At 61.1% G+C, this 13,112-nt stretch overlaps 1 protein-coding gene across 3 annotated transcripts in view; it reads right to left on the reverse strand.

Annotated features, from left to right (window-relative positions):
- PCDH1 (protocadherin 1) overlaps positions 1 to 12,570 on the reverse strand; it is a 52,197-nt gene extending 39,627 nt beyond the window's left edge. For 2 of the 3 annotated variants that reach the window (XM_061456472.1, XM_061456473.1), the window contains exons 1-3: positions 12,175 to 12,569; positions 5,860 to 6,674; positions 2,136 to 4,328 (exon numbers count right to left, since the gene is read on the reverse strand). In XM_061456472.1, coding sequence (XP_061312456.1) covers positions 2,136 to 4,328; positions 5,860 to 6,674; positions 12,175 to 12,238 — 3,072 coding nt within the window. In that variant the 5' untranslated portion in view covers positions 12,239 to 12,569. Of the gene's footprint in view, positions 1 to 2,135; positions 4,329 to 5,859; positions 6,675 to 12,174 lie in introns of all 3 variants that reach the window. The other variant, XM_061456474.1, reaches the window with a different exon arrangement.
- Between the last annotated feature and the right edge of the window lie 542 nt (positions 12,571 to 13,112).

Consider the following 13,112-nt stretch of genomic DNA (forward strand, 5'->3'; position numbering starts at 1 on the left):
GGCAGCAGCATCACCCCCAACCTGCCCGCAGGAGGGGCAGAGCCATCTTCATGGCGAGCGTGGCTCCATGGCCCTCCCACAGCCCCACCGCCGCCAGCAAGCTTGCCTGGGAGCAAGGGAGCACCTCTGCTTTGTGCAAGGGTGCCCATGGCATTCCGGGGTGGGGGAGCACCCTGCTTTGGGTGCTTCCCCCCCCCCCCGGCACTGCTGACGCACCCAGGCTCCATCTGCAACTGCGTGCATCCTCATTCCAGCACTGCGGCGGGCGAGAGGCATCTTCCAACCCTCACAGCAGGATGTGGGTCATGCCAGCCAGGCAGGGATCTGCTCCTCCATGCGCTGGGACATGGGTGGGTCTCAAAAGGATGTGGGGATGAACCAGCAGAAGCTGTGAAGGGGGATGTTGGGGTGGATGAAAGCTGGGCGGGATGGTCCATGGCTCAGACTGCCTCCATGTCCACACATGGGTGTATGTACATGCATGCATTGTGAACCATGTCCTGGAGGAAGCTGCCTCCTTAGGTGGCAAAGCAGTGACTGGAGATGAGAGACGTCAATCTGATGAAGGGGGTCAGCACCATGAGGCCTCTGGACTGGCCACACTGGGGCACAGTGGAGGGCTTGTGGAGATGACTGGCCCACATGAGCATCACCTCTGGGTGCTGCAGGGCCTGGGTACTTCAGTGACTGAGGATGTGGGAAAATACGGCTGGGAGATTGCTGGGAGAAAAAGCATCTTCAGGGGCAGCAGGGAAAATAAGGCACAACTGGTCAAAAATAGAAAACTTTATTGAAGTCAATTCCAACAGGGCAGCTGAGCTCAGCCCCACGGCAGGAGCCCAGCCTGCCGCTCACCGGGATACAAAGAAGGGAGAAGGGGTCTCCATAGGGCACAAAGGATACAGCATGGTGGGGGAATGGAAGGGGTGGTCCTCACCCACAGGAACCCAGGAAGAAGGCAAAGCCACAGGCACTCATTCCCCCTCTCCATCCCTAGCTTAGTTAAGAATAGACCCGACAGGCGCCAAAGCAGAAACGCGGTGCAAGCTAACTGGCCAAACAGCCCAAGAGAAGAGGGCCCTGCAAGCTCTGGGCTCATCCCACGACCTCCTGGGACAGCTCCAAGCTCCAGTGCACACCAGCGAGCAGCCCTTCCCAGTCCGCAGCCCAGACCTACCTCTTCCCTGCCCCGCACGCAGCCAAGACCCTGACTAGACCAAGAGCAGTGACCCGAGCGCAGCACGCAGCAGAGACCCCAGTGCCCCGCTCCTCCAGCCCCTAGCACAGACCCGGCCCCAGCACACGGCCAGACCTATCCTGCCTGGAGGAAGCATCCCGACCGCCCGGATCCGCACTCCCTCTTTGCAGCACGGCTCCCACAGAGCCATAGCTCCGGGCCCAATGCTCGCTAAGGGAAGCCTGGTTTTCACCTCGCTGGCTATGGCAGAGGGCCCAAGCCCTGGGGAAGCCAGAGCCGGAGCCTGGGAAAAAGGCAGAGCTTTGCTCCTCCACCCAGCCCCACCTGCCTGGGCAGCCGCAGCGGGTGCAGAACTCCCTTTTGGGCGGCTTTGTGCAGGGATGGTGAAAGGTTCGGCCACACCAGTGGAGCCGGGTTGGCAACAGCGAGGCTAGTGCCTTCCTCACCGCTCCTTGGATAGGGGCACGGCCGGAAACTGCCTGCCCAGAGCTGTGATGGGAGCAGGACCAGTCTGCCCTCCCCACAAGCCAGCCCAAGCAGATGGACAGACGGGAGGGTGGGCACTGCCCTCCTTGGTGCTCTTAGAACCGGTCCCCAAAGGGATTCAGGTGGGATTCCCTCCCCAGAGCCCCACATGCAGAGGCACACACATGCAGTGCCCTTCGCATCACCATCACCCAGGCAGCGCCACCAGGACCCAGCCCCGGGCGCTTTGACAAGGGCTCTGACAGATTTTGGCCTCCCCCTCACCATCCCCATCCCTTCCCCATCCCATGACCAGGCTCCGCGGCTCAGCTCCAGGGCAGTCCTCAGCCAGCCCCCCCGGGCCACGCATGCAGGGCTGGGGGCCAGTCCAGGCTCACTCCCACACCTCTGTCCAGATGGCTCCCCGGTGCAGCGGGGGGGCCGCTGCCGGCCGCAGGATGAGCTCTCCTACCTGCTTGTTGGTGTATTTCTGGGGGTTGGTGCGGTAGCTGTAGTCCGAGTACTGCTCGGAGCCCGTCGAGTTGTTGTCCCCAGTGCCAACAAAGGTGTTGGTGGCCGGCAGGTCCTGCACCACTTGGTGCTTCTTGGAGGCAGAGGGTGACTGAGGCTGCAGCTGGATGGAGGGCAGCGGCGAGTTGGAGCGGTAGTGGCGACCCAGGTCCGGGCTGCCTGGAGGGTAGTTGAGGGGCAGGTGGATTCGGGGGCTGTCACTGACAGAGTCGTTCATGAGGTTGAACTTGAGCGATTTCTGCAGCCCCGTCTCCTCCTCATCCTCTGTGGGCTTGGGTGGCTTTGGAGACTTGCTCTTCTTCACCTTGTTCTTGCTCTTACTGCTCTTGCTGGCCTGCTTGGGTGCATACAGGTCCTTGGTCTCCTTCTTGCCCGCCTGGTAGCCGCTCTTGGCCTCCCGCTGCCGGCAGTAGCGCACCAGGACGACCAGCACAATGACCAGGGTGACAGCGACGATGCCGGCTATGACTCCGAAGAGGATGTTGCTTCGCTGCTTGCTGCGCTCATATTCGGGGTCTCCAGCAATGTCAATGTCGAGTGGGGTGTCCAGGCTGTGCCCCACCAGCGTGTCCAGCAGTGTGCGGTTGGCCAGCGTCTCATTGACATAGAAGTGCACCAGCGCCGTGCCGTGCCGCGAGGGCTTGCCCTTGTCATTGACGCGCACAACCAGGCGATGCAGGCCATGGTGCTTGCGCAGGATCTCCTTCTCCAGGGTGATGTCCCCACTGTGTGGGGAGATCTGGAAGAGCTCGAAGGGGTTGCCTCCTGTGATGCTGTAGATTAGCTCTGCATTGACACCAGAGTCAATGTCTTCCGCCTTCACCTTGCTCACCTGCTGGCCAGGGCTGGTGTGGGGCAGGATATGTTTGTAGGTGGCATTGGAGGGTGAAGTGATGAAGGGGGCATTATCATTCTCATCCAAGACGTTGATGGTCACCCCCACATAGGCAGACCTGGGAGGATCCCCACCATCTACTGCCTTGAGTCGGAAAGTGTACGTGCTCTGCTGTTCCCGGTCAAAAGAGATGCTGGAGAGAATGGTGCCAGTGCCATTCTGGATGACAAAATCCCCGTTGTCTTGCTCCACTGACAGCTGGATGCGGGCATTTTCTCCTTTGTCAGCATCGATCACCGTCACCATGCCCACAGGGCTGAGGGGTGGCATGTTCTCCATCACTGAGAAGTTGTAGCCGCTCAGCATGAACTTGGGGTCGTTGTCATTCCTGTCCATGACGTTGACGGCCACAGATGCTGTGCCCTTGAGGCTGGGGCTGCCCTTGTCTGCTGCCACCACCAAGAACTCGTAACGCTCCCGCTGCTCTCGGTCCAGCACCGCCTTCACCCGGATCTCCCCAGAGTCAGGGTCAATGGCAAAGGATCCCTTGGAGGAGGGGTCAGTCACCAAGGAGTACACTAGCTTGGCATTGGAGCCACTGTCAGCATCGCTGGCACTCACTTCCATCACCAGGTCGTCGGGCTCATTGTTCTCGGGGAAGGCCACCTCAGTGAAGCTCTGGCTGAAGACGGGTGCGTTGTCATTGACATCCATCACCTGCACCTTCAAAGAGTTGGTGCTGGAGAGGGGCGGGTTCCCCGAGTCCACCGCCACAATCTCAATGGTGTACTCCTTCACGGACTCATAGTCCAGTGGTGTGGTGGTCTGTAGAAAGTATTTCTTCTTGCTGTCGCTCCCTGTTTCACTAGCCTGCCGCAGCTGGAATGGGACATCACCCGCCACCACGCAGGTCACCACTGCGTTTTCACCCTCATCTCGGTCGGACACTTGTACCAGAGCTACTGCTGTCTCTACTGGCACGTCCTCCGAGATGTTGGCCATGCCATCCTGGTGGGTGACGAGCCCTATACCCCGAATCTCTATGGAGGGTGCGTTGTCATTCATGTCCTTGATGGTGACCACCACCTGCGTGCGGGCGCTTTTGGGGTTGGCCCCCTTGTCCTTGGCCATGACGGAGAACTTGAGGATGTTGACATCCTCGCGGTCGATGGGTCCCTGCACAGTGATGAGCCCTGTGGTGCGGTCCAGTCGCAGCAGCCGCCGCACCATGTCTGAGGCTTGGTGGAAGGAGTAGTCAATCTCAGCATTGGCACCCTGGTCTGAGTCGTTGGCTTTCACCTGCAGGATGGAGGGAGAAATGATGAGCAGAGGGCATGGTGACGTGAGCCCCTCCACAAAACACCACGCTTCCCGCCGCGGCTTCCTTTGGGGATGGCTGCGGGGTTGGGGGGGAAACCAGGATTTCCTCTTCTGGGGCCAAGGACTATGGGGCAAAGAGCCTGGGACCGGCAGAGCAGCTGGGAGCGGCCCTCCGGCAAGGAGCCTTCTCCTTGCTCTTCCTGTGAAACCGGCTGGGCCGGTTGGCCATGCTCCCTTCCCGGCCAGCTCCGGCATGCAGGGAATCCTCCGGAACCCGTGCCGTGCGACCCAGCAGCAGCAGGGAGGGACCACAAAACCGTCCCCAAAGGGGAGCTCAAGGAGCTGCCTGGTTGAGGTTAGGGAGGAGAGGATGTGCAGAGCTGCAGCAGCTCCATCTCAGCATGCAGGGGTGCAGCCAAGAAGGGACTGGGGCTGCCTGAGTGCTGCAAGGCACCAGCAGTCCCTGCCTGTCCATCAGAAGCTCTGCATTCGCATAAACCTGCCTTTACACCTATTATTTGCTTTCTAAAGAAGATGAGGTTTGTCTAACATTTGCCTCCTTAATCGGCTCTCCGAGCAGCCTCTTCTCTGCACCATTTGCTGCTCTGCCTTTATCTTGCTCAGCAGATTTGGATGGAAGAACGAAAAGTTGTTAAATGTAAATTCCACCTTTTACCTCCACTCACAAAAAAGGCGGAAGTCATTTTCCCCCTGAAAGATAAAAGCTGAGCAATGGCAGCAAGCGGCAGCTCAGCCCATTCTCCTCCTGGCCATGCAGCTCCCTTATCTGCTTCCAACTTCCATTCTCTTAACAGTGAAAAATGAATTCTTAAAACATTCGCATCAGAATTAGCAAGCAGATGAGAGCTGGCCGCGCTCCGCTTATTAAGATGGCAGCTGCAGATAAACACATGTCGGCTACTATCATCTCAGTGTCCCCTCCAAGCCAAATCCACCACGATCCATCCCTTTGGGCTCCCTGGGCCAGTTTGCACTGCTGCCTGAGTCGGGGCAGAGACCCTGTCCCCTGCAGACAGCAAGGCACCCCCAGAGCCATGGGCAGCCCCCCCAGACAGGCAGCAGGGATGCTGCCTGCCCCCCATCTCCTGTGCACGCCTCAGTCTCCATGGAGAGGCCAAGAGAATGCAACTTATGAAAGGGTCTATGTCTTGTCTGCAGGCAGCATTGAGATGGGTCTGGCATGAAGCCAGGCTCCCCATGGACCTCAGGTCCCAGCCCTCTCTGTAACCCGGAGCCTTGCTCCTGCACACCCGCCACCCTGCTGCTGCCCCTCGGATGTGTCCTGCACCTTCCCATGCATCCCTTACACCCTCATTTTAGATGTGACATCCCAGGGACCCGCCTGCCCACCAGTGACACCGGGCTCCTATGACTTGCAGCCCTCCCTTGAGGAACCATGGCAGCAAGCGGCTCTATAAATGCTCCCTGGGTTGTCCCTGCTGCAGCCAGGCAGGAGGGGAGCTGGGGAGAAGAAAGCCCCTGCACTCACCTGCAGGACCGAGTGCCCCACAGGGCTGTTTTCAGATAGCTCTGCCTCATACAGGGCCTTCTCGAACTTGGGCGCGTTGTCATTCATGTCCAGGATGGTGATGCGAAGCAGGGCACTGCTCGCCCGCGGTGGGTTGCCTCCATCCTGCACCTTGATGGTCAGATCATAGGAGTCCCACTGCTCCCGGTCCAGGTTCCCCATGACGATCAGCTGTGGCTGCTTCTCATCCTGATCCTCTGCCACCTGCAGCCCGAAGAGCTCCTGCGCCTCTGGACCAGCCGTCAGCTCGTAGGAGGCAACACCATTGGGGCCAGAGTCCCGGTCCATGGCCAGGGGGATGGGGAAGAGCGTCCCAATATTGGTGTTTTCAGGGATGGAGAGGGTGAGAACAGGCGAGGCAAAGTTGGGGGTGTTGTCATTGATATCGAGCACCTCTATCTGCCCCTCGAGCAGGCGTGGGCCGCTGTTCTGGATCAGGTCAGTGATGGACACTTCGAACTCCAGGAAGCAGGGCTCTCCAGGCAGGAGGTGCTGGCACTCACGCAAGCTCTCCCGGTCGATGGAGGTCTCTGTAGTGTAGATGTCCCCAGTCTTGCCATCCACACGTAGGTATGGAGCCCCCACTTCCAGCTTGTAGAGGTGCCCCACGTCTGGGAAGCCGTAGTCGGAGGCCAGGCTCCCTATGAGGGTGTTGGGGGGTTGTTCCTCCTGCACTCTGTAGACCACACGTGTCCCAGAGACCAGAGAAGGGAGCTGGAAGAGGAGCCACAGGCCCAGGCAGGATGCCAGCGGTTTCATCCTGCGCTGCAGGGGAGCTGCAAGGAGACACAGACACCAGACGTTAGGCAGACCCAGGAGCACTCTGCCCCAGCCAGTTTCCCTGGCATCACTTTTTGGGTGCGTGGCCCCAGAGCAGCCCCCAGAGAGAAGGGGCTGGCAGAGCCGGCCCCAGCAGTGGTCCCCTGGCAGCCTCCGCACACAAGTGCCCTGGAGGACTGGTCCTGGCTTGCAAACTTTCTGCAACGCCCTGCTCGGGTGAGCAACCCCATCATTGAAACCCCAGCCTTGGCTTCCTGCAAGTGACAGGAAACCACTCCTGCCACTGTCCAGCCTCTTCATCACCACACAGGCTGTAATTACACCCAACGAGGCACACTGACAGGGTGGACTGCACACAGCCCTGCCAGCAACCCGATGGGAGCCAGCCAGGCTCCGAGACAGCTTCTCACCACAGGAACACAGGAGCATTGTGTGCCACGCACTGCAGGGACACTGCCTGCCACGCACGGCGGGGACACAGAGGCACGGCACCCATCTGCCAGCCCTGTGGAAACAGGAGATCCCAAAGGGGAGCAGGGGCTCTGCCGGTATGCTGCCTGGTTCTGCAGCTGGATGCTGCCCATCCAGCACTGCAGGGACATGGGACACTGCAGGGATGCCACCCATCCAGTACTGTAGGGACACTGGGCACTGCAGGGATGCAGGGCTGCCTCCCATCCATCGCTGCAGGGACATGGAGTAATGCAGAGATGCAGGGCTACCTCCCGTCCATCACTGCAGTGATTCATGGCACTGCTTGCACTGCAGGAATACCACCCATCCATCACTGCAGGGGCACAGGGCACTGCCACGGCATGGAGAGAGCAGCACTGCCCTCCCTGCACTGCCAGTACAGCAGCACTGCCAGCCTCGCACTGCGAGATACGAAGCCACCACCCATCCAGCACTGCAGGGATGCAGGAGCCCCGAGATTCATCACTCCTGCACTGCATGCAGGGCACTGCCATCTGCCTGTGCTCCTCGCAGGAAGAGGAGCACTGCCCACCCATGTATTAGAGGGGCACAGACTCACTGCCCACCCTGCAGTGCAGACCCCCCAGAGCAGACCCTGTGCCTCCCCGCTGAGCAGCGGCACTGCACAGCCCCAGCACGCTGCAACGGCAGGCACAGCATCTCCCCTCTGCTGCACAGTCACTAGGCAACCCCACACCCTGCGCCAGCAAACGCTGTTCCCTTCGCTCACTGCAGACACACTGTTCCTTCCCATTCCTCCCACTCCAGACTGGGACACTGCACACACACGCACTGGGTGCACACCCCGCTGCTGCAGAGGCAGTGGCAGACGTTCTGCCCCCCTGCATTGCAGAGACACACACTGCACACGCTGCACCGCAGGCACCCAGCCACTGGAAACTTCCTCACAGTGTGCACACACTGCAGAGCCACTGCCAGCCCCTTCTGCGCCAAGCCACAGGCCCTGTCACCCAGCCCCTGTCTGCTGCCGTGCTTGGCCACCAGCTTTCCTGTCCCCTGCTTTCTGCTCTGGGAATGCACATGCAGGGTCCAGGCGCTGAGCTGTGAGCGTGAAGGGTGCAGCCCAGCTCACCAGCACCCCAACATCACAGGGGTTGGGTGCCCCAAAATCAACAGCCAGAAGCATCTGCCATGGCCCCCCAGCACCACCACCCTCTCACCACTCCCATCTCTTCCTCTCTCCATCCTCTGCACCAGGTCTGTGGGATGGGTGAGCGCTCCTCTGCCATCTCCCCTCCATGGTGCCACATAGCAAGTGCCTAATCCCTGGTGATGCGGGTGTTGTACAGATCCTCAACAAGTGGTGCATCCTGCACTGTCCACCCCAGTATTTCCCGCAAGCCAGCGTCTCCCAGTCCCTCCACCCCTCCGCTTCCCCATGGACAAGTGCCCCATCCCTGGCAGTGTTCAAGGCCAGGTTGGACGCAGGGGCTTGGAGCAAGCTGCTCTAGGGGCAGGTGTCCCTGCCCGTGGCAAGCAATTGGAACTGGATGAGATTTAAAGTCCTTTCCAACCCAAACCAGTCCGGGATTCTATGATTAGTGCCTCATCAGCGGCACAGAAGAGAGGAGATCTCCCTCCACAGGTGAAAACACATCTCTTTCTGGAGATGAAACTATGGTCCTGAAGCCTAGCTTGACTCTGCTCCCTTGTCCTACGCTTCATGCAGGGAAGAGGTATTCCCACCTCGCTGAGAGCATGCACAGCTGTCCAAACCAGCCCAGAGATGTACATCCACAGGAGGAAGGGAAGAGGAAATCAGGACTATTCCATTCCCACACAGGGCTGAGCATGGAGGAGGTAAGAAGTTGAGCAGAAATACAACGCCCCTCTTTGTACAGTCAAACCCCGGCAACACATGTACATACACATGCGTGTGCACTGCCTGCATGTACTCGTGTGCACTATTGGGTGTCTGTAGGAAAAGGCACACATGTGCCCACATGTGCAGTAGCAGGGCATGCAAGCAAGCCACACGTGTGCATGGAGCACATCCATGCCTGCACCAGGGCAGCGTGTGCACCAGACACAAGCTTGCACTCCTGCACGTGTGTGTGCACCGAGCAACGCGTGTGCCTGCGTGGGGGGACCATGTGCGCATGTCCCTGCTGCCACCGGGTGTGCATTCGGGTGATGTCACCCCACACAGGGGTACTTACACTGTGTGCGTGCCCCGGCTGGGTCACACGCGTGTCTGCAAGCAGCACACGTGTGTGCTCACACCAGACCCCTACAGTTGCCTTCACAGGGTGGCTAAACCCACACTGAGCTTCATCACGCCTGTGCTCCCTTTGGACATGTGGAGCAGTGAGCATGGGGAGATGGGGAAGACGGGCAGCCCCAGATGCTGGGAAGGGGGTCCCAAAGGACACCCCATCTGGGAGCAGCACCCGCGCCCATCTCCGACTGTTTGCACAAGCCTGTTTGCACTAGGCTGGGCCATGACTGTCGATGACGTTAGCGTTATCCTGACTAAGCCTTGGTGTGAGGTGGAAGATCGCAGGTAAATGTGAAAGTTCCCGACCCAGTGCAATGCCTCACAGAGCCCTGACTGAGAGCCGGAAACTGGGAACGCCTGTGCTGGCCTTGGAGAGGGAAGGGAGTCACCCAAAGGTGCCCAGCACCTATGTTTTCTGCTCCAAAATGGGCTGGAGCCTGAACCTGAGCCTCATTCCCACAGGTGAAGGAAACCTTCAAGGGAGGAAGAGAGGGGCTGGGGACCAGAGCGGGACCATCACCCCACAAGGGGTGTGAGGGGCCCTGGTTCACTGGGTGAGGAATCCTGCTCAGCGCCTAAGGGTGCGAATGACACAGCGCAGACGTGAGAGCCCAGAGCTGGGCGTGAGGAGGAGGAGGAGGAAGGCTCCACCACCGGGGAAAAGCACGTCTGTGCAGGAGACAGAGGCTTCCCAGGGGCTGGTCCAAGGCATCGGGCTATTTTCCCATGGGATCTAAGGACCATCCCACACTTTCTTCTCTGGTGCCAGGCACCTTTTTTCCCGACTTGCTGGCAGAGCACGGAGCACAAAACTCAAAACCCCTCCCAAAACAACTATTCCTCCGCACACACAATTCTCCCTACGGGGAGAGTGTGAGAGAGACTGAACCACATGAGAGAGGCGTTAGTCACGCTGCTTAATGCATGACTGGGAAGCTCTCAGAGGACAGTGGCATGCAAAATCCGACAGAATTCAGCCATCCACCTCCCAAAACAACCCAAGTCCTAATGAGAGAGAGGTTATAAAGCGCCGAGAACTGAAGCAACTGCTTGAACAAGCTTGTGCTGCCTGCGATTCCCACAGCCCCTTGGCACCGTTCCACAGAAGGCAGCACCGCTCCGGGAACGGGCACCAAAGTCCACCCTCTTACTGCTCCCAACGGCTGATTGCGTGGCTCGGAGCCATGCTTACAAGTCCATCCAAACCCTGTACTGAGCACACAAGTCCTAATCCCCCAATCCCCACACACACACTCACACATACCCCCCCCCCCCCCCCCCCCCAAGCTCTGCTCTGACACTCGGAGCTGGATGTTAGAGCTGGAGCAACATCCGAGCAAGCAGCAAATGCAAATCACGGCTTCACTCCAGGCACGGGGTTGGGATCAAGGACCATATTGTCCAAAAAACGGCCACCGATGCTCAGTCCTGCTTTGCAGGCACAGATAGGCTGAATCTGTGCATTTCATGGCACGTCCCACGGTTTCCTTAGGCTCCGGCTGCCACTGCGGCTGCTCGGCATTTACACAGCCTGGGCCCAAGCGCCCCAAGCCGGAGCACCCGGTGATGGGGAACCCCACTCGCTTGTGGGCAGCTTTACCCCCCCCCAAACCATCACTTAGAAGCCGCACAGGGATGAAAAGAGGGCGAAATCCGAGGCCGTCCCTCCTCCTGCCCAACTCCGGCAGACAGCGAGGCAAGAGACCTGTCAGAGCCTCCCCGGGCTGGCAGCCTCCATCCTCCCACCCCGGGGGTCCCCCATAGCTCCTCCGGCCTCCTGTCCCCTCCTGCTGCCTTCCCAGAACGGACGGGGGTTCTGGGGGAAGGAAAAAATGCCGCGGGCCTGAAACACCCCGGCAGGGCCGCAGGGAGCGGCTGGGGAGGGGGCACAGAGGATGGAGGAAGGGATGCAGGGAGGCCGGGAACGGCTCCGCGGCCGCCCGGCGGAGCGGCCCGGGCTGAGGCTCCCGCGGATGGCAGCGCCCCGCTCCGCCGCTCCCCGCCGAGCCCGGGGGGATGAAACGGGGCTTCTCCCGCCAGCCCCGCACGGACACCGCGGGAAAACACCGCGGGAGCCGCTCTCCCGGCACCGGCTCCGCACCCAGCCCCGCGCACCGGCGGCGGAAACCGGGATTTCACTCGCACAGACACCCCGCTCCGGCAGCGCACCCCAACACACAACCGCAGCCTCGACACGCACCTCCCCTCTACCCCATCGCCCCCAGGGCACACGCAAACGGGCGTGCACAACAGCCAGACCCCTTCACCCCGCTCCTCCCGCACGGACACACGGAGCCCCGCTCCCAGCTCGCCGCAACTTCTCCGGTTCCCACGCACAGCGCGCCCGAGCCGCGCTCACACCCGGGTGGCAGGAAGGGGGGAACACACAGCCGGGGGTGGCAGGAAGGGGGGGACACACAGCCGGGGGTGGCAGGAACGGGGATACCCCCCCAGAGCCACCCCCGACGGGCAAAAACCCACCCAAACCACGAACCACGCTCTCGCTCCGCCACAGCCGCGCACCCACAGGCACCCCCCGCCGCCCGCCCTGCCCGCGCCGCACAACAAGTGGCAGAGCCGGGCGGGACCGGGAACCGGGAGCCGCCGCCCGCGCTGCCCGGCGCGGAGGAGCGCGGAGGGACGCGGGATGCTCCCAACGCCGCCCGGCTCCGCGCTCCCGCACAGCGGCGGGGTCCCGCCCGGGGCATCCCGTACAGCTCCGCAGGGTTCCGCAGCTCACCGCGGTCGCGGGCTGCAGCTCCCGGCCCTACCGCAGCTCTTACTTGGATGCGGACAGCGCTGCGCTCCGTGCCGGCCCCTTGCACGCTGATCCAGCGGCGTCTGCATCGCCTCCTCCCCGCCGGGACCGGGCTCCCCGCACACCCCCCCCCCTCCCCGGCTCCTCTCGATCGTTATCCACGGATGAAAATCAAATTTAAAAAAATAAATTAAAAAAAGGAAAAAAAAAAGGGGAACACAAAAATATAAACGTCCCGTGGGAACCGCCCCCCTTTCCCGGGCCGGGGCTGCGGCTCCTCGGCGGAGCGGCGGCGGCAGGGCTGGAAGCAGCCCCGGTGGGCAGCTCCGTCCGTGCCCGCCTCCGTCCCTCGGTGTGTGTGAGGATGTGCAAGGGAAGCGCAGCGCAGGCACGGCCCCTTCCAGTCTCCCCCCCCCCGCCGCTGCCTCCGCCTCCCGCCACCACCGCGGGGAGGTGGAGCTCCGGCTCCTTATCAGATCCCGAGTCCAGGCGGACCGGGGCGAGCGGGCACCGGGGGCCGGGTAGAGCCGTTTCAGCGCCGGGGCTGCCGGCCTCGTGGTGGTGGAGAACGAGGGGTCTCGCAGCCCCCCGGACCTTTTCACCCCCCGGACCCCTCCATTCCTTACCCACTCGCGTGTGGGACGGGTCTCCCCGCTGCTCTTATCTATGTCTTCACTCGTTTTTCATCCCGCTGTGCTAAGGGGTGGGAGCAAGCCCATGGGGGGCCCTGCACACCCCTCTGCGCACCCCCCAAACCAAGCCGGGCTCCCAACCCAGCAATGGCTCCCGCAGCCCTGCCCATGCATTTCCAGGCACTGTGGCCTGGAAAAGCGACTGTCCCCTCCCGTCACACCTTGGTGAATCACGCTTTTATTGCACCGTCGGCACTGGGGGAGCACAGAGCACTTGTGAGCTCCCAAAAGCACCTGCGAGCTCCGGCTGCCCTTGCCGTGCCCTCGCAAG

This window comes from Pezoporus flaviventris, unplaced genomic scaffold, assembly GCF_033815535.1.
Source record: "Pezoporus flaviventris isolate CSIRO_AGI_PZ_B2104156 unplaced genomic scaffold, CSIRO_AGI_Pfla_v1 ptg000023l, whole genome shotgun sequence".
Classification (NCBI taxonomy): Eukaryota; Metazoa; Chordata; class Aves; order Psittaciformes; family Psittacidae; genus Pezoporus; species Pezoporus flaviventris.